General features: G+C 39.8%; 1 protein-coding gene across 7 annotated transcripts in view; it reads right to left on the bottom strand.

Moving 5' to 3' along the window:
- LTBP1 (latent transforming growth factor beta binding protein 1) overlaps positions 1-25,196 on the bottom strand; it is a 203,741-nt gene that overhangs the window by 32,384 nt on the left and 146,161 nt on the right. For all 7 annotated transcript variants that reach the window (XM_072856615.1, XM_072856611.1, XM_072856612.1 and 4 more), the window contains 6 exons: positions 23,992-24,114; positions 21,807-21,929; positions 15,810-15,932; positions 12,096-12,221; positions 4,091-4,216; positions 1,662-1,805 (listed from right to left, as the gene is read on the bottom strand). In XM_072856615.1, coding sequence (XP_072712716.1) covers positions 1,662-1,805; positions 4,091-4,216; positions 12,096-12,221; positions 15,810-15,932; positions 21,807-21,929; positions 23,992-24,114 — 765 coding nt within the window. The remainder of the gene's footprint in view (positions 1-1,661; positions 1,806-4,090; positions 4,217-12,095; positions 12,222-15,809; positions 15,933-21,806; positions 21,930-23,991; positions 24,115-25,196) is intronic.

The following is a 25,196-nucleotide window of genomic DNA, read 5'->3' as shown; positions in this document are numbered from 1 at the left end:
TTTCCAAACTGATCACAGTAAAGCTATGCTCACCGGTGACAACAAAATGGAGTTAGTACTGACAGTAGCGTATTCATCCTGACAGTACAATCAGCCACACTGGGTTTTTCATCCCCTCCCTCCCCACAGTAACGATTGGGTATGTCCTTGAATGCTCCTTGGACTTGACTTCTTACATGGGCTCAGGTCCTCTGCTAATTTCTTTAGCTTTGGTTTTGTTTTGACAAGTAGCTGAATTCTCCCAAGTACTACCTCCTCACAGTACCAAAACAAAGATGGCATTTGCATCTCCTGCAAATCCTGAAAATATAATTTAAACACTCTTCTTCCATAAATTCATGCAAGAACTTTAAATGCTGCTACTTCAGTTATCGTCAGCGGGTATTTAAGCTAATCTGCCTCACGGTGGAAAGATACTGCAGTATTTTCCCTTGCAAACAGGAATGGAGCCAGTACCACTGGGTATTGCTCTGCTGCCTCAGCCATCTTACTTTTTTTTTTTCATTTCTCCATAAAACAAGCTCCTGTAAGCCTGAATCTTTCTCTCAAGATTTTGTAAAGGTTTCAGTTTGTCAATCAGCTGTTAATGATATTTCACAGGCATTTCTTGAGTGCTGCTGAGTGCTACACTCAGTGATCTAAATACTTGTAGCAATTAGGTCACAGATATTTCAACCTCGTTTACAAGTCTGAAAGACCATGAGTGATAAGAGAAAATAGCCACAGCCTTGTAAGCTGTAGAGTCTGCATCCTGGCACTAGAGCCAGTTATTTTAAAGATTTCCAGAAGCTAGATCAGCCTGCAGTGTAAGAACAAAATAAGAAAAACACCAAGATTTGCATTCTGAAGGGGAAAAGAAGCTGTGCAAGTAAATCCCTTCATTTCTTGTACTCTGTTGCTCCTTATTGTGGGCTTATTCCTTTCTGCAAACTGGATCAGTGTAGAAATGTGGAGGCAACTTTAAGAGTTCTAAACTAATTGTTAATGAGCGTATTTCCAGTAGTATTTGCAGCACCCAAACCACCTGATAACAAAAGCTCACAAATCCAGTACAATGGAGTACTAGGAAAAACAGGACAAAAGATGGAGTAAAACAGGGAAGGACACTCAAAAAGGCACTTGAAGAGACTGACAACAATTCAGTGTTTTGGTTTTTTGCTTTCCCAACTACCTATTCTGAGGACTTATGTTAGTACTAGATAATGCTAAGAGGATACCGCTATATACAGATTTTGGTTTTACTCATATGCTCCCTTAAACATTGTCCAAGCATACCAGTGGATGTTTGTAAAAATTTGAACAAAAAATAAAATCACTCAAGCCATAGACTTGATTCCATATCATATTTCATTGTTACAGTGCAGCAAACAAGAGACTGTTTACTCTCAACTCGTGTAACTGTTCATTATTACTGCCAAGTCTGTTGACGTACAAAATTTAGAAGGTGTTTCTGCTATATTTTCACTACTAATGATTCAGTGATAACATATTCCATCCTAGAAACGCCTCTTCTCATGCACACACACTTTCAAGAAGACAAAGTTTTAAATTTTTCTGTTGTAGTTAAAGCAACACCAGCATTTAAATCAACTTTACCTTTCCATTGGTTACATATGCAGTGGAAATCATGCCAAGCATGCAAAAATCCGCTGGCGTTTTACCTGGTGAGGTACGGAAGCGACACTGTCCGGTCATCGGATCATACTCCTGGTTTTCATCAGAGCACAGGCACAGGAAAGAACCATCAACATTTTCACAGAGGGCTTCGCCACATACTCCACTCAGCATTTCACATTCATTCACATCTGGGGAAAAAAATCCAAAACATAAATCAATTCAGACCCATTACTGACAGTTTGTTCTTTTATCTGCTGTATCTGTGCCAATATTGTCTGCCAGATTACAGATGTGATCTCTGGGGAAGGATTAAAAACTCACTAATACCTAAGTGGATTCATAAACAAGTAGTCAGTCCTTTGAAATAAAGACCCCTGAAAGCCACAGTACAGTTTTTATAGACTATTGGTGCTGATTAGGTGCTGCCTGCAGACCAGAACACTGCCTTTCATTTTTTTCAGGGTTTTTTTTGGTTTCTTTCTCATTTTTAAATACTTGCTTTTCTTTGTACCCTTTTCTTGGGATTTAAGATTCAGACTCATTTCATTTGTTTTCTTAACTTACTTTATTATCAAACTTCCACTGCATTCAAGGAGCAAAATGAGTAAGTTTCGGTGCGATTCAGACTGCACTATGAAAAGAGAAGTCCCTTTTCTCCTCAAAATCCCATTTTCCATGTGAACATCCACTGAACAGTGAATTCCCCAGCCCCACCACCCCCACGTGCCTCTTGTATGCACGGCCTCACAGGCTGTTCTGGAACCTACAAGGGTTATGCCCAGGTCACCCAGGGAGCCCCTGCCAAACACTGCAAATTTCCTCTCCCCAAAAAGACCCCACATATTTTTAACTTGGATTTCGTATACCTGCTCACTAGTCTACCCTGAAATGCTTTTTGATTGATGGGAGGGTTGTCTGCTGTTTAAACAAGGGTTACCAAATACTGTCGGGATCACTTAACTTTACTCTCTTCTCAGTTGCTGAAGTTTACGTTTGAAAGTCTACTTTGTGTACTAATGACAGCATCCGAAAATTATAATTTTCACATAATTATCACAATTCAGAAATATCTATAACTGAATGTGGTCTAAAGTATAACTCATGAGGCAATGTTTTATCTTTTGTACCTGTTATCCAGCAAGAATAAATATCTACTCATATGACAATGTTGATTTTTGTGTTTTTTTTTAAATATAAATATGCATTTTAACTTACGGTTTGCTCAGCACTTTTAAAATGTACTTACATTTTTCTTTATCTTTTTGCTGGATTCCTGTCATAAGGAATGTCTTCTCTGGGGAACGTTGCCTGGCCAGGAACTAAAGAGACTTACCTTTTCCTGAAATTGTTTTGGTAGATAACTGGCATCAAAATTTATAAGAGTATTTTATATTATATAGTGTATACAAGAAAAAAAACCTAAGACATTATTTTATGGTGCAGAATCAGTTCAGTGGCAACTCAAAATTAAATTTAGTTTCACACCAGCTTTTGCTTTCCTTTTTTTTTTTTTTCCTTTCTTTGCTTCATTTGTTTTCATCTGTGAAAAGTCACTGTATGCAAAAATAACATTGGTATGTTGCAAACTACGCGCCAAATGGCATAAAGAATTTTGTAATAAAACTATTTAATAGATTAGAAAACACATACAAACACTTCTGTAAAACTTCTAACTCCTCCTCTCTGTTCAGCATTCCATTTAGGTCTCTGTTCCTGGTAAGTGTGTTTCATCCTGAGTCTGGCTTGAAAAAATTGGTTAATGAATACCTTTCCTTGATCTGGTATTAATTTTATATTAGAAACTTGTGCTGCCTCAAATGGACCTCAGATCCAACCATCACTATTAACAACAGATCTGGAAACCTATTACTCACAAGAGAAATGTGCAGTATTTACACATCTACAAAAATCTCACATCTTTTCATGGTGATAAGTGTCTTTCCTGAGCTCGAAGCCAATGTTAAAATCTGTTCAAATATGATGTGCCTAGGGAGGTGTGCCATCTAATTCAGACTGGCTGTACCACATGCCAGACGTTATTTCCTGTAGGGGGTAGTACAGAGTTCTGGTTATTCAGCTAAGAGACTAAACAGATGTTGCATTTAAATAGGCTAAAGTAGTAAATTCAATCTATTATGATTTATATTTGTGAATGGTCCCAATGTGCAGAAATAGTGGGTCGTCTTGTTTTTTTTTTAAAGAGATAAAATGAGTGGCTCAGCTTATTTGCTGTTGGTTTCCATTCAATCCTAGTAACAGGTTCTCATTAAATGGATAGACAGTTAAGTTCCCAGCTGGCACAAAGTTCAGTGAGTAAAGCACAGCTCAACCTTATTTTACTCGTAAGTGGTACAACTTAAACAAAATATGTCAGAAAACAAAAACGTTCTTGTGAAGAAATGCATTTTGCTCATATGCCGCTTTTTGCTCACTAGAACCTTGCAGGAATGACTACTTGCACCTAAGAACTCACCTGTACACCCTTGCCCATCCTGTGCATCCTGATACCCTTGGTAACAGAGGCAGCGGTAGGAGCCATCCATATTTTCACAGAACCCGTGACTGCCACATATTGTGCCATTCGCACATTCATCAACATCTGCAAGGAAGAATTTTAACATCAGATGGGCCGCGTGACAGTCAAAGGCAGACATTCATGAATAGTGCAGAAAAACAACAGACAGGCCATTTTTGCAAACAGATGCAGCGATGTCCCTCTATCCGTTGGGAGGCAAACACAAAGGACAAGACACAAAAATTTAATGTAAGCAACATGTACAATTTAAGAAATTGTTTCAGTGTTAACTTCACAGGAAATATCTTCTGTCAGACAACGGTTTTGGTCAGCTGTCTCTCAACTGTTTCACCAAACCCACCAATCATGGCACGATGGCACAGAGTAAGATATAGTTTAAATATGACCATCTCTCTGACTGGCTTACAGATTCTGCCAGTGCAGCATTATACAGTCAATAACACGGGTGAAACTGAACCCACTGTGCCTACAAGAGCAGCTCACAGGTATGGTTGCATCCACTGGGCAGAAGTGCTGCACAGATCTCATTCAGGCTCTCAGCACAGAAGATAATTTCACGGTGTATGTGTAAGTGGTAAATATCTGCGGACTGAGCCTTCTGGCTTTAATCCTGTAAGTTTACACATATGAATAATCTTACTCAGGTAGGTGAAGTAATTACAATGCCTGCACGCTTTCTGTACTGGCCCTTTCATTTGTAGTTCCCATTTGTGGTTTGCCAGCCTTACAAGTAAGAGTCACTTGCATGAGTAAGTCTCTTCTTTGACTCAGCTGCCCATCAGCCTATAATGAAGCAGAGCCACTTGTGGCAGAACGTGGTTTATTTTTGTAAGTGTACTACAAGTGCTAGGAACATATTACTTTTATCTTCACTCAAAGTAAGACGTAAACCCAAGGCTCTGACCATCTGTGGTCATTAAAGATGTCATGGTGTGTTTTTCAGGAGGAAGAACATTAACTGAAACTGGGAACCTGCCAGCATACTAGGACTAGTACCTTCTGCCTTCTAAATTCCTCTGCAGTTAGAAGCAAAAAAATTATTGCTATACTTCTTTCCTAGAGACCATTATGACTGTTAAGTAAGGTTGCTGTCTGCTTAGAATTACCTTCTGCACTGTGCCGCCTCAGGGGAAATTACATTTTAAATGGTGAATAAAGTGATTCACTTTTGATTTATCTGGGTACTAGCTACTATCATTACATCTGCACATTAGAGTAGACCTTCATGTGATGGAGCCTACCATAATTCTTCACTGGAGCAGTGAAGGCCTTAGGGCACTCGCTGAACTAAAGGGCTGGTGGGACCGAATCCTGCATTGCCACAGAGAGGGGGCTGCTTTGAACAGGTGAACAGCACGGCTGCTTGGTCTCTTTCTGAAGGGAGAAGGTAGAGCTGTCTACTCCTCCAGCTGTGCACAGCTGTGTCAAACGAAGGCCCAGAAAAGTCAGCAAAGATGCACCTTGTTCTTCTTGTGACAGTGCTCACCAAGCAAGGACATTTTTTACTTTTAAAGTGTGTCTTACGCTCAGCTGAATTCTTGGTCTTTGAACCACGTGGTCACAGCTCCCCAAGCTACCCAAATTTGAGCAGCACATCATTACCATTCACACGATCCCTAATAGGTTACCTGTTGTGTGGCGCTCTCACTCCCCAAGTGCCCAAATTCATCCACACATGCTTCTGTCTGCCTCAGGGAGAGGCTTTTTGGGGGTCTTGAAAACCAGCTTTTCCTATTTGCTGTGGTTGGGGTTGGAACATGTTTAGAATTGCACATAGATTTTTAAGGCCAGAAGAGACTATCCACATCATGTAGCCTAACCTCTCAAATAGGTTAAAAAAAAGTGTCTGGCAAATTTTGTGAGTAAATTGTGGATTCTAACATCTTTTTCAGAAAGGCATCTAATTTCACTTTAGGATGTTTAAGTGATGGAAAACTTACCTCTTCTCCTACTAGACTGCTCCACTGGTTAACAACCTTCAGCTAAAACAAAATTCATGGAAAACCTGTATGTACTACATACACTGAAATCTAGGAGACATGAGTACAATTGATAATTGTAAAAAAATAATACTTGCAGATGGAACTGGCAGAATAATTTATTTGGTTTGTTAATAAAGGCTTTAATATCTTTATATTAATAAGGCTCTTTATATCGATTCATTAAACAAAGGAAAAATATTCAATGAATTTATCTTAGAAAGGGTTTATATTTGGCAAAGAATACAATAGCTCGTATGTTTGTTCTCAAGGAACCAAATATGAAAATTTGGGTGGTTTCTGCATACTGAACCTACTGAAATCTACCACAAACTCTCCCTAGTAGAATTAATTCAGCAATAAGAGTAAGCAATATATATCTGCATTGAAGACACTGTCAAAGGCGAAAGGTCAAGTATTACCTTTGATACCCTTTCCTTTTCCAGTCACCATAATGACAGAATTATAAGAAGATGCATATGGAGTTACTGGGAGAAAGAAGATACAAATTCTTTACAGTTGTGTTTTTCTGGTCCCTCGCTCTTGCTGCTGTGCATTATACCTGCATAACATACCTTATTTTAATTTTTATTTTCATGTGATCATCAGAGTTTCACATATCTGGTCAAAAAATCTGAATACTCTATCTCTTATTCAGAAAATCCTGTTAAGTTAAGAAAGGGAATTAAAAATGAGTAAACAATGGTGGATTGACCGCCAGGAATTTAAGACAACAGACAATAATGCAGCCTTTGTATTTTCAGTGGCCAGCTACAGTTTAATAACAAAAGTTCCTGAGCCACAGGACAGTTACTCTGTTAAAAGCCTAGACAGAAGAAACTACAACTGGGGATTTTAGAATTACCTAAATTACAGTATTTGTCTTACTTAATAGCTAAATGTTAAAGGAAACAGATAGAGGAATGGATCATGCAGCTGGTTCTCTGAAGGTAAACTAAGGTAATTGACTGAAAAGCTGCAGAAACAAAACCTGTGATTGTAGCAAGTGTCCTAATTTAGTATATAAGACAGCCACAGAAGACGGTTTTGTTTTAAAGAACACACAGTCTGAACATGACTGGATCTTTCAGTGTATGGGAAATTACAGAGAAGGTCCAGGCACCACATATTTTTCCTTGTCTAGACAGCTCATTCGAAGGACTCCTGTTTTACAGCCGGAAAGGGCATTTGTTTCTTTAATCACCCTGTAAAGCATGAGGCTTGTAATCAGTGATTCTCTTGCTATATGGAGACAAAGCAAGGGGAAAAACTACATATGAAACTAATACATCCTATGTCTATACAGTGACTAAAGCAGTTCTCTGTAATTATGACCTGTTTTAGAATCCATGACTCAGTGCTGCCTGCTTTAATCAAAACTCCTTTGATCTGACATCATCAGGATCTAAAGAAAGGTAAAGCATGTGTGCGCTCAAGCACACTCCAGCTCAACACTGTGTTCCTGTTTTCTGCCAGCCTGAACAAGATGAAGGCATACTCAACCTCAGGCGTGATATTTAAGTCTCACCGAAATCTACTTACATGGCAAAGTGTCTGGAAGAGGAACTGTTTCCTAGCAAAGTTCTGTACAGTGCTTAAGGGAACAGAGCTCAGAGAGTTCCAGGGCTGCCCGTAACACCCATACGTAAAAATCACCATCATGAGAAAATTAGAAAAATGAATACTTGAATGAAGACTTTGGCCATCTAGAGGCAATAATGCTGGATGGTCATTTCAACATTGCGATGATGTGGGTAAGAAAGAGATTCTTGTTTTCCCCTTTGTGTTCTTACTTCTCTAGCCAGCATCCAGATAAGAAGTAGTTGATGCCCTAAAACATCTCTATCAGCAAATGTGAGAAGGCTGGTGAAGTCTGTGAATGCTCACTGTGAAACAAGAAGGTAGCTCACAGGGGCACACTCTGGAGATGCATACTTGAATCTATGTTTGGCAGAAGGCCGAGCTTTCTTACTTCAGTATTTAACCAGAGATTTGGTGAAGCTGTGAAGTTGTCTACAGCATAAAATTTACTCCACGTAACAGATAATACTCTGCCCCAAAAGGAGTCCTAGATTTACCATACCCTTTTCCTAAAGCTGCCCTGTCTATCTTACATGGGCAGAATTATGGTTGTGATGTGCAGTTACAGCAAACATCTACTCTCTTAAAGTGTCTTTGGTGGCAGAGGTAACAGTTGTGCACTGTTCATAGCTCTGCTCTTTGTTTCGCTGATTTTCAGACTTCTTAGGTATGCAGCCACCCTGAACGATGGACAATCTAGCATCTTTGTGTACAGATTTGTAAATTATTCTTTCATCACAGAATGATCTGTGGATGCTCCGTGCAAGCATCCAAAAGGCTCAGACAGGTGACTTATTCAGTGGACAAGGAAAGGAGAACAGGAAACAAGACAGTAAGTGAGGGGAAAGGAAGAAGCAGAGGTTGGAGAGCTCTGGTGGGATGTGTACTTTTTGTGCAGTGCCTGCTGAGGCAGGCAGTGAACCTCGGGGCTTGGAGCAGAGAGAGGGAAAAGTGAGGGAGCCACTGAGAGACATATGGGACTGGACACGGAGACAGGAGAGTCGCTTGGGCAGGGTACTGACTTAAGCATCAGAGAACCTCTAACTTCAGTTTTTGTCAACACAGTTGACTAGCAGCCAACTGGGTAAAATGCTGCCTTTACAGGAACCCCAGAGAGCTCGACAGGGAACTAGGGAGCGCTCCGAGAGCCTCCTGTTGAGAGAGCCTCCTGTTGAGAGAGCCTGGTGCAGCCAAATTGCTGAGCCTGCGGCCAGGCGGCAGTGGAATGTCACTGCTACAACAAAAGTTTGTCTACACCTTGGAAGAAGACACAGTCTCCACAGCTGTTCAGTTTACCTTGGCCAATGGCCATAAAAACTCCATACCAGAACAGAACCACATGGGTTACTTAAATGTTTTATGTTGTTGTTGTTTCTGACTTTTCAAAAAAACGAGTCAAACTCGTACAAAAACAGTCTGGAGATATGGAAAATCTGCTCCCCAGGTACAGAGAGGCGTCTGAATCCAGCAAAATTTCCTCAGGTTCTTTCTCTGATGGTATAAACAGTTATTCTCACTCACTTAACTAAAAGTAAATTCACAGAGGCACCTAGTGTAAAGAACAGTAGCTCCTGCAGCTGGAAGCCACATCCTTTCTCAGTACCTGGAATGTCACATGTTCCTTTTGTTTCTGATGCTTTTGTTTTGTCTTGCCTTTTCGCATGAAGCTGACACCACTACAAATATTAACATTGATGCCATCAGTGCTCCCTTTAAATGCTTTTTTTCAGCTCTAGAATTGTTTTTATTAAAATGACAGAATGGAGAAACTAATCATGGTAGAAAAGGAGTGCTGCTGCTTCAGAAGACTAGAAGTACCCTTGCTTCGCCAAGTTATTAAAATACTTTTCCAAGTGCTGAATATAAAGTCTGATCTGTATTCCATACACACCACCAATTACTTGTGAAGCACGCTCAACTGGTTTTGTACTTGTTGTTTTATTCTTCATTAAAAAGTTCCAAAACTACTCACAATCTTGGAAATAAGATCTTGTGATTTCATCCTTTTCTATTTAGTAAAAGTTTGGCTTTTTTGTTCTAATAGAGATTAGGTTTGTACTACTTCATCATATGTGATGGTAACCCTTCCCTGGGAACTGTGCTACTTTATTAACTGTCAGAGATACAGACAGAGGGGCTTATTGGTTCTGATACGTCCCCTAAAATTAGATGCCACCAACTTTTTTTTTTTTTTCAAGTTTTGTTTCTATTCAGTTCTGTCTTTTTTTATTTCTGAGAGTTTGATTTCACAAGGTTAATAACTGTTCTTCTAACTTTGGTTTGGAATAAAGTGTTTGGTTTCTACTAAGAGCAGGCTGCATTCTTCTCTGACCACTTTTTTTTTTTTAAGCTATGCTTAACAGTGAGACAAAACACCTGCTACTACTTTTCTTGCAGAGAAATTGAAGATATTTAACCATATCCTTCCTAAACACTGGGTGACACATATACATGCTGCCAAGAGTCCATGAACATGCTTTGGAATTATCCCCATTACTTGAAATCACAAAATACTGCCTTGCCCATCAATCACTGGAGTTATTTAGATTCGCTCTCGCTAGCTTACTTGACCAGGCTTTTGTCTTGGCAGTAAGAGAATGTTTCTTTCAACTAATGCCATGATTACAAAGTGAAGTAAATGTTTAGAGAGGAAACAGCACCAAAAATACTGCAGGATTTTTTAAGTTATCAATAATAATTAAAACACAAATCATGTGTTTGATGCCACGCTATATCTAAATATACAGCACTTACTCCCTTACATCAGCATAACAGTATTCTTGCCAATAGCGTATTTCATTTCATTAGATACTATATTACTAACTATATGGCAGGTTATATGCCAGCTCAAATAATAATAATGCTGTAATGCTCTTTTTCCTCTGGTAAAAGTAGGGAGAATAAATGCAACAGTCAGACAGAAGTTTTAATACACCTCCTCCACTGAAGGAAGAACCTTTTCACTATCCCTAAGTGAACTACGACAAGAGCTGGCCCATGCAAATCAATCACATACGGGTTTACTGGCCTATAATTTGGGATAGAGAACAGCTTGCTTGCTTCTTGGATGCTTGACATCCACTACCCATAGGTTTTAACACCGAGCTATCATCTGCCCAGTGCTTCTCTGCAATGCATCCTGCCAAACTGCTACCATATAATTTTTTTCCCTACTGAATTATTACTTTTCCCACAAGGCTTGTCTTGAACAGTCCTCTCATCCATAAGAACAGCCATTCTTCCTCCAGTTAGGGGAATTTTTGTTTTCTGTCAGCATCACTGACTACACAAAGCTACATATCTTCTTGGTATCACTGAGCACAAGTCTCCTATTAAATTCAGTGCAGAAGAGCAGCATCACTAGCTCTCCTGCTAGTGTGTGTGTTCCATTAGTAACAGGATATATTCTCATGCTAGAACAAAATAAAAACCCTAGTTACACCTAAATTCTAGGTTCCTGATTGATGTTTCTCACCAGTGTTATTACTGGAGCAGCTTTTACAACTGTATATGACAAATACCTGTATAAGCATACCTGCATACGCTTACGAAGAGTAAGCTGGCTTTAGCACTGTAAAGATCTAATTACCGCTATCTACTCCATTTCTGCCCTTTCAAAATGTCTGAGGTTCTATCATAGATAGCATTTTACTACAATTTCTCACTGGAGTTACTTCTGTTGTATGGATGCTTCACCTGCATCTTAAAAAAAAAAGTTTTGACAAGCAAGGTTCTGTTGTCTCACGCACAGCAATGAGAGCATGCAGGCAGCTCAGGCTTGCTGCTAATGCACTTCAGAGTAGTTAAACTAAATAATCCTAAAAATTTACAGCAGAAGGGCTACCCACTTGAAACCTATCAGAAGTCTAAGTTCCAAACTCACTTTACATGCATTTTATTTATTCCTTCTGCCCTTGCTACAAGATAGAAATAACTTCCCATCTATGAATAGATTTCAGATTATTACAGATGTCCCCTGGTTTCATATATCTTGACATAAGAATATCATTCCCTCCTTTGCCATCATTTGCCATAGTTAGGTTAGTATTCTTTCTTTTTCACTAATTTCTTTTGTTCAAAAAAGATAGTCTAATGTTAAGATAGCAAAATTATTAAAAAAAAAATCAAGAAAAGTAAACCACAGCTTCTAACAAACATTAACTCCATTATATTGCCCATTTTGTACGTTTGCTGTTACAATTCTTATGATTCAAACAGCAACATAGCACCCCCTGCATTTACGAGAAAAAGAACAAAGGGCCCTTAGGTGGCAGATTGTGGAGTTAACAGTGGTTTTGGGGTATCAGACCCAAACTGACTACTTTTCTCACACAACTAATAACAGCAAATCAATGGGAATGCATTATGGTGACTTGTCTCACCTTCACATGTTCGGCCATCTGCAGACACAGAAAAGCCCCGCTCACATATGCACTGGTAGGAACCATCTGTGTTTAGACACTCCCCGTGAGGTGAACAGAGGTCAGATCTCTCACATTCATTGATATCTGAAAACACAGAGACATTAACCGCTTTGCAAGTCATCATACTCTTAATATTAAGCCTAAGTTCAGTTAGTCTTAAAAGTAGCTTTTATTTCCACCAGCTATGTAAATAGCTATGTAAACGGGGCTCATTTTCCAGAGTAACCAAATCTTCTGGGATCATTCTTAAACTCTGTATAGGCATCAGTATGTTCTGCTGCATCATACTCTCACTGTCACTCTCTGCGATGAGGATGAGAGTGATCTGTCAGATACCAGTTTAAGCTCCATATTAGCCAACGTTTCTTCCGTGTTAGGGGAATTCTCAGATGGCTCTGTCTCACTGTTGCTTGATTGCTGCATGCTAGTCAGCTTGTGCATCTGGCTTCATGTATTACCAGCAGGTCTGGAGTTGCATCATTCCCCGTAAGCTGATTTTATGTAATTAAAGGCCAAATGCTCTTTTTTGCTGATGGGGAATGGTCCCAAAAGGTTGCTATATAGGAGTCTGTCATAATTGCCTTTTTTTTTTTTTAACTTAGAAAGCATTTTTCAAACACTGCCTTTCAAACTTACTTTTGAATCTGAAAACCAAAGCATTTCTTTCTGACCGATGTCTCATCTTACCAACAAAACCTGCCATCAGAACTTAAGGACTGCATTCATTCATTAAGGAGGTACCACTTTTACATGAATTACCATTCACATTGTAATTGTACTTCTCAATAGTTTTCAATACCACGCTGAGATCAAACACAAATTTAGAAACAAAACTTACACAAGGCTCATTCATCCATCATCACAGAGACTAGAATTTCTTATTCTTAACCATGTCTTTCATGGCTTAGATTCTGGCCGTTGCTACAGCCGTACAAAATGCATCGAAGTAGATAATAATTTTGATAGGCTAGCGAAGTTATGATTACAGTACCATTATTTCAAGACCCATTACAGAATTTTCTTTAGATACAGACTGATTCTATCCTGTGTGTAAACCTTCTAGGCCAGTGTCCTGAAGTCATGGCACATATGTGGAAAGAACAGAGGCAGCTTGGGGAAGGGTAGTATCTGTATGAGGGGCACAGGGAAAAGTCAGTGTGCTGGGCTTCACACAACACCTACATGTATCAAGTCTTCTCTGAATGAATAGTAAATGCAGAGCAATGACATACTTCCTGAAGCTCTCTGAAAGTCAGGTAAGGTGGGAGATCAGCAATGACAAGGACAGTATGGTACCTTCTCAGGATGCACACTGTTCTCAAGACTAAGCTGCCAGTTTCTTAAGACTGCCAGAAAAATACTGGAAACCAAAACAGCTGATTACACAAGGTAGAACGATGTATTAAAAGACAGGAAAACAAAATGAACAATCTTAGAGAAACAGGAGTATAATTCATCTGAAAGAGCAAACTGCACACTTTCTAATGTTTTGGACTCTTTTCAACTTTACTCCTTACCAAAATGCATGTTCCTAATTTCTAGTCTAGGCCAGATTCAACTTGCAGACACCACATTCTGTGATAAATTTACCAGTTTGATTCAATAGCTTTCTACTTTCAATTATGGTTTCCTCTGAAGGTAATAAGGCTATGATCAAGGCTATGATCAAGTCACCCCTCTTTTTTTATTTTTTTAAAATAAACAGTTTAAAAGCATTCAATCCTTTTTCCCCCAGACCATCAGCTTTTTTGGGTTCAGCTCTGAACTCTCAGCTGATCAGCGTCCATTTTGAATTGTGGGCACCAGAATGTCAGTGTACAACAAATTGCCAAGAGCAGTTGTATCGGTGCAAAACAGAGGTAAACAAACCTTGCTTACTCCTGCTGGATATTCTGCTTTTTCAGTCTTCTGGGGAGTGCATTAGCCCTGCTGGCCACAGGGTTGCACTGGAAGCTCATATTCAGCTGACTGTCTTTGACCCCTAAATCCTTCTCAGTGACTGTGTCCCAGAGGGAAGTCCACTATCCTATAAGCATGGCTGAGATTCCTTCTTCAATATATAACTGGATATACTGAAATGCATATTGGTTGCTAATGCCCAGTATACTGTGTGATCAAGATCACTCTGCACTAGTGGCCTGTTATCTGGATCTTTTACCATGCCCCTAATCTCTCCAGGTAAATTATCTCAAAAATTTTATGGTTTTTTTTTTTTGCTATTACAGAACTCTAATAGAACTAACTTTCAGTCATTTAAAAATGTCTCAGTTTATCTGCTGCTTAAAATATTTTGAAGGTACTGTTGAAATATAAATATACTGGAGATTCCCATCTATGACGAATAAAAATTCCACTATTGCATCCTGTAACAGCTTAACAACAAGTAGTCAACACAGGAAAAAAAGTCTAACCATACTTAATTCTGCTAACCAAAGATCTCTCTCTATGTTCTTTCACTGTGTTCAGTTGTTTGCTATTCTAACTTGTCAGTATTCATTCTATCAACTCCTCCTTCCTTCCATTTGTTTTGATATTGATCTCAAGCAGTTTCACTCCCCTCTGCAGCAAGTTGTTATTTTTCAGTGTTGGTGGTCATCTTTCTCAAGTGTGGTGCTCTTACCTGAAATGATTTCCAATTTTCATTCACATTTTTCTGTTAAAAATACTGCCTATACTGTCTGCCCCTTGGTTGGCTCATAAGTGCTTTCAGTTTTGTTATATTTATCCATTTAAAACATAAAGCCTGTATACCACTACTTTACATAGTGGAGTGACGAGAATAGAGTGGTATCAAAGCTGGCATTGATTTATAGCTGGTGATCAATTCTCTTTTATCTGCTAAAGCAAGGTGTAATACAGCACTTCCCTATGTCGAATGCAACATTTTCTGAATTAGAAAGCAGTCACATATAATACTTAGAACTTCTATGGGGAATTTACTGTTGGTTGCACAAGATCTTCAACATAGATCAGCTGGAATACAGTCTTTCAGCTCAAGTCTAAATTGTGCATAAGAGAGCAGCCAAAACACAGTCCAGTCTCCTGCTTCTCCAGTAGTTTAGAGCACGAACATGCTATCACTTTCCAGCTCTAATACCATGATTCTTGTCTCATAAAAACGGATGGCAAAAGGGAGTTGTGAGGCATGCCTGGGTGCTGTGCCAACAAGGAGTTGGGATCGTTCAGAACTAAAAGCTGGGAAGTATTTTTCTGGGTTTGGCAATGCTGACTCAGCCTCAGATAACACATTCTCTTCCTCCCCGCCCATCCTCCACAAAGCACTGCAAGTGTCTTAGAGATGAGAGAGGTTTATCTAATGTGACTTAACACTACCTATACTGCTCTTTCTATTACATTGCTGATCCACAAACATAGAAGGTTCTGTCAAAATAAATGTTCCCAGGCTTTGGGAAAATGCAGCACTGTATCTCTGTTAGTTCTAATATAGATTCTCTTTCAAGTTATGAAGGCTGAGATTTCAGCCCCTTGAAATAATTTCTCAGCATATATTTAGAGAGAGTAATATAAAATGAGAAGAGTAAGAAAGTACTATAAATGATAAATAAAATTAGTTTCTCTTTCTTAGCATGATCAGTGACTATCACAAGTTATGCTTAACAAATTTGCACATTTGTAATAAAGGTCCAGGTATTTTTTATAGCTATTTCATACCTTGACATCCCCTGTTTGCTATCTGCTGGAAACCATCTAGACACGTGCATTTGTAAGACCCGTCAGTATTCATGCAGTTTCCTCCAAGGCAAATATCACTGTCTTGAAGGCATTCATCAACATCTGAAATAAAAATGTAACTGAATTATTAGATGATGTAAAAACTGATGAAAGTTTTAATAGTGATATTTTGATACTAACGTAGCAACTTGAAGCTACAATGTCATTTAATAACTGTGCATCTGTGGGGGGAGAGAAATCACGTTTACTACACTTTAGAACGTTCTTTTAATTTCCTTCATCTTATCATCAAACTTCTTGTATTTCTAGAGAGCTTTAAAATTTGAGTTCACATCATTTATTCTTAGGAAGCATGTCTAATATGTGCCATATGCATCTCTAATGAAAGCTACCACAACAGACCTTTATACCAATCTCCTCCCTACTTTAATGGTGGCTGTGGTGTTACAGTAGTACGATTAACAAGAAAATCCAAGCAGCTGTACATTTAGAAGACAGATACAAAAAATGCCTGCCAATGCAAATTTGTAGTTTGCAATATGCATCTTTGGACATGTTTAGACCACTATGCAGAGATGCCTGAGCCGGAAGTGACTTGACTCAGACATCCCCCTGAGTATGGGCAAGCCCGAGCACAGCTGGTGTGCCACACTAGACAAGACATGTCTGCAGAGACTACTCACAAAACAACCACATGGCCAGGAGGCTCGTAGGACAGGGGCCACACTGTGTGTACTGCTGTGCTAATGGTTGCTTTTTCAGAGGCAGTTCACGTGATGCAATACAGCCATTTTGCAGGCTTAGCAGCTTGGTCATGAAGCTGAATAGCTGCTTTTGCACAGTGCTGCACCCAAGCCATAAAGCCAGCTCCAGACTCAGGGCATGCAGGGTCTAGCTCCCAGCTGCCTATACACCACGTTCCCAGCGCCAAGCCTCAGGCCTGTAGACTCTGCCCTAATGTCTTGACATCCATGGGATAAACCTGCTGACTAACACATAGCAGGGCAAGTTTCAGGATACAAACTAGATACAAAGTAATCAAATATTTCAAGAACAGGACACTGGCATTGTCTCCACCTAAAGTCTTTTCTTTCCCAGAGGAAACAGAGCAGAGCTGCTGTGGGTTAGGATTAACTCAGCAAGTGCCTACGTTCCAGCGATATTATAGTTTTGCTTCACTACAGCTAAAGGTCACGAAGTATTTCATGACTGTGCCTCTAGTTTTAAAATAAAACAGAAAATAAGAAAGTAAAAGAAGCATCTCATAAGCAACTTTCCCCTTGCCTCCACATTGCCCTACTTTGTAATTCACTGAGTCTATTGCTCTGATAATGCAGATAGTTTCCTTTGAAAAACAGTTATCAAAGAGTTTTTCCACTGCCTTTGATTATTCTGACCTCTTAAGCATGGATTTTAGCTGACTAGACTTGTAACTTTTTCCTGCGTTGCAGGAACAAATAACAACTGTAATTAAAAAAGAGGATACGACCTCATTTCTACAGTTATCTCGCAAAACCCACACTATATCAGAGTGCAGCTATCCTTGGGATTTAATCTATTTGATAAAAATAAGAAACAGGGATAGCTTTCTTACATGAACGAATGTTATTGCAGATAAAAATGCACTTAGTGCTGACAAAGTTGTGACCTTTTGATAACCACATGTTTTATAATAATTTTCAACTGAGAAATAAATTGTGGTTTATTTAAAACAGCAATTAATTTTGACTAGGAGCATGAGAAAAAACTAACGACTCCCTTGCGCTGAGTTAATGCCAAGTCTCACAACAAGAAGGCATCTTCTGCCAAATGCAGTCAAAATGCATTATTTTCCGTATAGGATGCAAACCTCCCTTTCTCTGATGCAAGACTTCATAGGTCCTATGGTTGCTGCGCAAGAATCTCCAGAAAAATCAGAGACAGTAACTCATGCTTGAGATGTTCAGTGCTTTTTACCACCTTTTACAGGTGCATGTCTAGAGCATTTTGGCTAGCAAAATCTCTGAAGGCTCCTAGGAGAACACTGGAGCCTCCTAAGCTTCAGACATGCTCTTTTCCAGTAACCTGAGTTCTTTGAGATGTACAGTCTATATGCAAGTCCAGCTGGTGCATATTCATACTTCCTGTCAGCTGAGACAAGGCCAATACTTTTTACCCACAGGTGTGCTCACACTGTGTTCCCTCATATTTGGAGCAACACAGAGCAGAAAGTCTCAATGTCACTTCATCTCAAGAACAGGAGATGCTGAATGAGAGGGTAAGGCAGAAAGAAAATAAACATGCATGTGGTCATGCATCTTGAAGACTTCTGACTACTAGGAAGTAACCTCTTTTTCTGTCTTCAAGTGGAAGGTTGTGCATACAAGCCCACCTGTGGATGGTCACATACTTCCAGGCTACTAATTTCCAAGCAGATAACAGCAAGTCTCTACAGGTACTGCAGAAGGGAAAAGTTCTTCAGCCTTGGATAATAGGGTATACAGGCATTTACAACACGAATGGACATACAGATTACTGCTTTCAGACAGAACTGAAGGTATGAAGGCCTCAGTCCAGCTTTCTCATTTTCTGAAGAGTTCAGTGCAAGGATGCATACAGAGCACGCATACTGCACGTATAAACCGATGTATTGAACAATTATTTGCAAATTACCTTTATTCTTAAATAAGTGAAATACTGTGCAAAGACTTCAAGACAAAAACTTCTGCCAGAGTTGCAAAAAGCACAGCTGAAAATGAGCACAGCATAATTCTGCAATATCTCCAGAAGTTTGCACAAGTGTATAATGATCAAACCAGCAAACTCCTTCTTGAGCTGCTACATTTTTAAGAAAACTTCTGAAGTAGAAGAAATCCTTATTAAACAAACAAGCACACTTCTTGCAAGTGATCTGCCAATCACATTGGCTTTACAGCCTCATACATTTTTGGGTATCCTCTAACGTGACAAATATCCATCCCTGAGTCTTTGAGAAACTGGACAGAATTTGAACCACCCTCTTCTTTTCACACAACTGTGCTGTGCTATACCCACAGTTTTTGTCATCTCTTTCCCGCTTTCTCCGTGAAGTGTTAGAAAACATTCAGGAAAATAGGCTAATCTGAAAATCAGAGGCCATCATGTGGAGAAATGCTGGATGCCTTCTAAAAGCAATTTTGTCTTTACGGAAGCTCTGCCCTGTAGTTCATGCACACATCTGGCTGAACTAACAGTCAGGAGGAAAGCCATTTTCACAAAGATGGGAACGCGGCTGTGAGGCTGAGGACCTCCGCTGATATGAAAAGAATGTGAGATTTAAACCCGTAGTCAATTGAGTTCCCTAAACGTGCACTGCATAATTCAAGGAGCCTTCAAAAATAATTACATCACAAGGTGAGGAAAAACAAGAGAGGTGAATGTATAGCAGAAAAAGGAGTTGCACGAAATGTTCTTACTGACAGCAAAACTAGCACAGTCTGTTCAAACTTAGTCTCCAAGGTGCGAAAAGCAGTCTGTAATATCCTGTACTTCAGAAAATATTGAAGGGGTAGAATGCAAGCACAGAAGAATTTCTTCCACTTCAAGAGATGAATAGATTTTGTGCAGCACTTTTAATATTTATGAAAATCTTCAGCGAACAAACTGTCTCTACAGAAATTAACCACTCTGTCACTGGGTGGAGAAGCTGTACATTTGGTTACAATGGGAACTGTAACCCTTCCTAAGAATGAGACGAAGACCCCAACGTGAGGGAACAGCTTTACCCTTTTTCCCTGTATGATCCACTTCCTCCTCTTTTGCCTTGAGAGCTTCTGAAATTATTTTTTCTTGAAAATTGCCCTTGAACAGGATCAAGGAAGAGATGAAGATAAAGCATGGACCTGTCCTGACAGGCCACTGCATAGTGACGGAGAGCAGCAACAGCTACCATGACTTCTTGGGCTGTATGAAATGCACCAAAGCAGTCTGAAGAGAAGTTCTGGAAAACATTTGGTCCCCAACTACAATGGATTTAAATTCATTTCTATATTTCATTTGCTCTTCTTCACTACAAGATGGTTTAACTGACCATTTCATATGCTCACACATGCTAACAGCATTTACTAATTCAAAATCTCTCTCTGCAGACTTGATGGTTTGTAAAGCTTCTTGCTGAAGGAACCAAAATGCTTGAAACCGTTATGCACCCCACTCTCACCATCTCCCCCTCTGCTATGCAGAGGAAAGAAAGAACCTTTTCTTGTTTAAGGTGGACAAGGTAGGAACTCATCAATTAAACTGCAGCAATAGAAGATTACCATCACACATTTGGGAAAAAAGAAACTCTAATACAAGGACAGCAAAGCACTGGCACAGACTGCTTGAAGAGGTGTTTGGAATCTCATCTGCTGAAGCCTACTCAGAGCAGGTTAGATGAGTACCTGTCAGGAATGACACCATATGGTCTGTTCTACCTTTGGGAGGAGGAATGGACCAGTGATCCCTTCCACCACATTTTTCTTTGATTCTGGACACAGTATCTCCATATCTCTGCATCTGTTGCAACTCATGAAGATCTTGAAGCCAGGTGAGAGCAAAGTTCTTTGATGCAAGTTTCTAGTGCCTTGTGTCATCAGCCCACATTTCTTGAAGCTGATGCAAGTGATGCTGGCATTCACCAGGAACTCTGAGAAGACTGTGTCAAGTTATTCTATGACCAGATTCTCCAAACAGGTCAGTACCAAAGAGTACCAGTGTGCTGAGGAGATTTTATAAGATATCCTTATTCCTTCTTGGTGAGAACTTCAAGAGATGCTGTCACTCTTAAATGTGGACAATCCAGTATCATCATTGCTGATGAAGTCTGGTCTGATATTACAGGTTTGTCTTGAGAAGACAGCATTTGATTGGCTCAGGGGGAACCACTCTTCTGCCTGGATCACTTGAAGAGGAGGATTCCTGAGCTATTGCTATGGGTGAGAAGGTGGGAACTGCCTCCTAGAGTGCTGTGTGGAGGATAACCTAGCAGCAGAAGACTACTAGGTAGAACAGCAGTAAGGAGCTGTATCTTCCATGGTATCAGCAGCTACAGAAAGCACACCAGAGACTGGAACATTTTTATGTGCTAATACCACATGTACAGTGAGACCTTAACTGAGAGTTTTTTCCCCCCTAGGGTGAGATAAGGAAGCAACTGAGGTACAATGTTTTTCTGGAGCTCGCTAGTAAGTAAGCTCACATGCTCAAGGTGACCATGAGTAGTGCAGCAGATGTACTGTATCAGGTGGTACAGCCAACGATGGAGAAGAGGGAGTAGCTTTCAAATAATTCGTTAGAAAAAATCTGCTTGCCAATTACGGGACAATTAAATTGTCCTACTTGAGAGACAATAGAATGTTTCTGTTTTCTATAACACAGCATTTGCATTTCTCCCTACATTTACTGTACATCTTTCACCTCTTATTTTTGTTTTTACAAGCTCAGTGTGTAGACTGCCTTCTGAGACAGTGAAAGCTGTGAGCTCCAGCAGATCCCCCTGGAGCTCATCTTATACTATGTATTTTCTCCTGCCAGGGCACATGTGGGATTGTGGTGGCTGGCTACAGGTTCCCAAAAGCAGCTGGAGAATAAGTTTTAACTTAGCAGGCCCCCATGTGAACAGTGTATGCTGGCAGAAGCTTTTGTAATACAGAATGTCTGTGTCAGAATTTGAGCAACAAGGTTTGGAAAGGATTAATTGTTTTTGGTAACAATGCCAACTGCTCTTCCAATCTTACTGTTGGAAATGTGTGCTTATTTCTTGTATGTGGAAAGATGACAGGGACTATTTCTAAGAATCCATTAAATATGTGGCTGTGTAGGTGGGGACTGTTGAACGGCTGACAGTAAAGTATTGGGAAAGAAAGAGGAGCAACATATCTTTCTGCCCCATTCTCAAAAGAGCTCATGCCTGTAGCTGAAATACTCAAGATCTCATTGAAAAAAAAATGAATCAGTAGCTTAAGTGCACAAGCTTACCTTCACACTGATCTCCAGTAGATGATAATGTGTAGCCTTGGCTACAAATACATCTGAAAGATCCTTCTGTGTTCCTGCAGCGTCCATTCATACAGAGTGATCGGTGCTGGCATTCGTCTATATCTGTAGCACAAGAGACAGTGAAAACGTAACACATCTGAAAATACCAATTACTAATCAAATGGTGCAATGATCAATTCTGAACAAAACAGCAAAGCAGAGTATCAATATCCAATACTGCTTCTCTTGGTCTTATTTATTAACAAATGCAGACAGTCAATATGATGCATAAAAATATATGAAATTGCAGATTGGATGTTTTCCTTGAGATGACTGCATTCAGCATTCTCTCCTGTAGTGTCAATATATCCCTCAATGCACAAGCAGGTACACACAGACACACAAATACACACATATGCTGCCTGAGAGCTGCTTTTGTTTCTTTTATATCTGGCAAAGGTAACAAGTCAGCCGCTCCAATGAGTCAGCAAAACCCACAAAACTCTTTCCAGCAGGATCACCACCTTTTAACAGGGTGTGGTTTTCAGATGCACACTGACAGGCTGTTCCCCTATTAAGCTGTACCTTAAGGCTCCTTTAAACACTTGCCTTGTAACAGTATGAATCCTCTAAAGTATGGGGAAATGTCCTTTTGCTTCCGCAACAACTGCTAATCCCTCAGTGCTTCAGTTCTCATAAACTGGGGTCAGTCTGGGTTAACCAATGGATGTGAACATCAAACTTAAATTTTCCTATGAAAAACTCAAAATATTGGAGGGGAGCAGCACTTTGAGTTCAGAACACAGCACATGTCTTATTTGAGCTAAGAAACCTGTTTTCCCTCCCTTATTTATAAAATACTCATTAAGGAACAGTAATTAAATTGATATGGTAGGTTCTTAGTCACTTCTATGATTTAGGCACAGCTGAATGTCTGTCTGAAAATATACTCCAAACAGGAGAGTTACTCAATGAGGTTTTTCAGGGCTGTGTTATGGCTACATAGTCTGACCTCTTAAGTAATGGTCCCTTGTGCCCACTGAAGTTTTGAATTTAAGGATCACCGAAATCTGTGGCATGAAGCATCTGGGCACGTGTACAGGTCCTTACTTTAGAAGGGTGCACTTTAAGAACAGTCTGCACATGCCAGCTCAGCTTGGCAAGGGCCCTTTTCCATGAAAGGCTGAGAGGAAGCAGTCAAACTTTGTCTACATACTTTCCCCAAGACCAGTCTGCTGTGCGTCCTGGACAGCACATTTAACTCACTCAGGACACTTAACTTACACTGATGTTTTGTTTCAAACTTCCTGACAAATTTACATGAACAATCATTTAGTTTTACTGTATTATTTTTAGCACTCAGAAGTCTGAAAGTGTTTGGTGCTACACATAGACACTTAGGGAAGGGTGGGGGGAAGGGAAAAGAAAAAAAAACATAATCTGACAAGAAACATTCAGGTTTCTGTGTGCTTCCACAGCTTGGAGACATTCTCCCAGATTTTCACCTTTGGGGAGAGGTTTCAAGAAGTCCCTGCTCCCTAAGGAGAGGGATATTCATACCTCCTGTACACACTCTAGGTTCTCTCTCAGACTACTCCGCTCTGATTTCAGACCTAATTTTGTTCCACTGGAGCCGTCCTGGTGGGAATTTTAGATGTCGAAGAAATGTAGAACCTGACACTTTGGAGGTACAGGTACTGTTCTTAGAAATATGACACTAAACTCTCTCTCTCCTAAATGTACTACTTGAAATGCAGTGACACCCATGCGGACATCAGCTCAGTGTTAACTGACACTGCTGGGTTTCAAGAGGGTGCAGCCTGGGTTTTTTGATTCCACTCACCCACATGAAAGAAAAAAAAAGATGGAAAGAAAAGCAATTAAGGCAGCGAAAGCCACTGTCCCCAAACCTCCAAAATGACAGAAATGCCAAGGGTTTTGCAGAAATCCCAATTTAGCAATATAAGTATTACTACCTGTTCTTGATTGGCTTTATAACAAATGTCAAAATCCACAATGTGACCATGGAAGCCATAAAATGGAAATACATATTCTTACATTTTTGGTTATTTAGCTTCAGTGTTGTACATTTCTTGTTTCCCCATTAAAAGGAATACTATTAGATGAAAAATATTATCTAGAAGGTAAGTGCAATCTTATGAATTTTAATCATATTCTTTCCTACCTTCACACTGATCCTCTGATGCAGAGAGTTTGAAACCGTGGCCACAAATACATCTGAAAGACCCCTCCATATTTTCACAACGCCCATTTGAACAGAGATTGCCATACTGACATTCATCTATATCTGTGAATACAAAGAAAGCATAAGCGTATAATTAGCTTGGGTACAACCATCTTTCAGTTGAGCTTGGGAATTTATTAAAATCCTGCCATAAGCATGGTTATAATCAGTTTTCCTGTATATTTTGACCTTGACAATTCTGCAGCAGTTCTGATTTTAAAAAAGGATTTGAACTTGAGCTGCCTTGTGCTCAAACACTCAACTATACTCAGAGCCCACATGACTAAAGCAATGCTTTCATCCCAGCACTGCAAGGACTGCAGTTTAGGCTAATAAAACCTTTTTCTTCCTTTTCTTTTTTTAAATAGGGGTTGCATTATGAATTAATTATGTCCACATCATCCTTACCTGAATAAGTTTATTTTGCCCATAATTTTCCCACAATATCTTAAACCAGTGCAGCTTTAGTATAGAGAAGAGGTCAGCAAGTGCTGGCATGTTCATTCTTGCATTACACAGATTTACTCTTAGGATATGTACCTGTGATAAAAGCACTAGCAGCTGCCAATACCATGTAACCATTATCCCTAATCCTTCTGCTATCACAAGGAACAGTCCAGAAAAGCAGACACAGCTCAGGCTGGCAAGGCTGTGTCAGAAGCTTTCTCTCTGAAACCATTTTTAATCATGTGCTCTGGTCAGAATCCCCCAACCTGCTGCCTCTGCTTGTTTACCTGGAGCTTACCTATGGATGTGAGGGAACAGGCAGGTCCTCTCAGGAAGCTAGAACAGACCTCAACCACATTTATGCTCTTGAGTTTTTGCTGTTTAAAGCTAGGTCGATTAATGCGCAGGATTTAGAGGAGTTCTCCAGTGTATAACTAAAGACTCTATATGAAACACATGTACATGCGAGACCTTCACAGATGACATTTTTCAAATGGACTTGAAGGAGGCAGGTTCTACAAGGACTTAGCTGACACCTGAGGAATTTCAAGGGGATCTCTGTACTTCACACAGGTCCCTTTGTAAGGCTACTCTATATAGGCAACAAGGAACTCCACTGAATTATGCCTTTATAACAGAAGTTTTAGAAGCAAAATCTCTTCCTGGTTACAAGCCATCCTTTATTTACAGGAGGACTT

Source organism: Ciconia boyciana, chromosome 3, assembly GCF_034638445.1.
Source record: "Ciconia boyciana chromosome 3, ASM3463844v1, whole genome shotgun sequence".
NCBI lineage: Eukaryota > Metazoa > Chordata > Aves > Ciconiiformes > Ciconiidae > Ciconia > Ciconia boyciana.
Note: the sequence above shows the minus strand (reverse complement) of the source record. Positions and strands in the feature narration are given on the sequence as shown.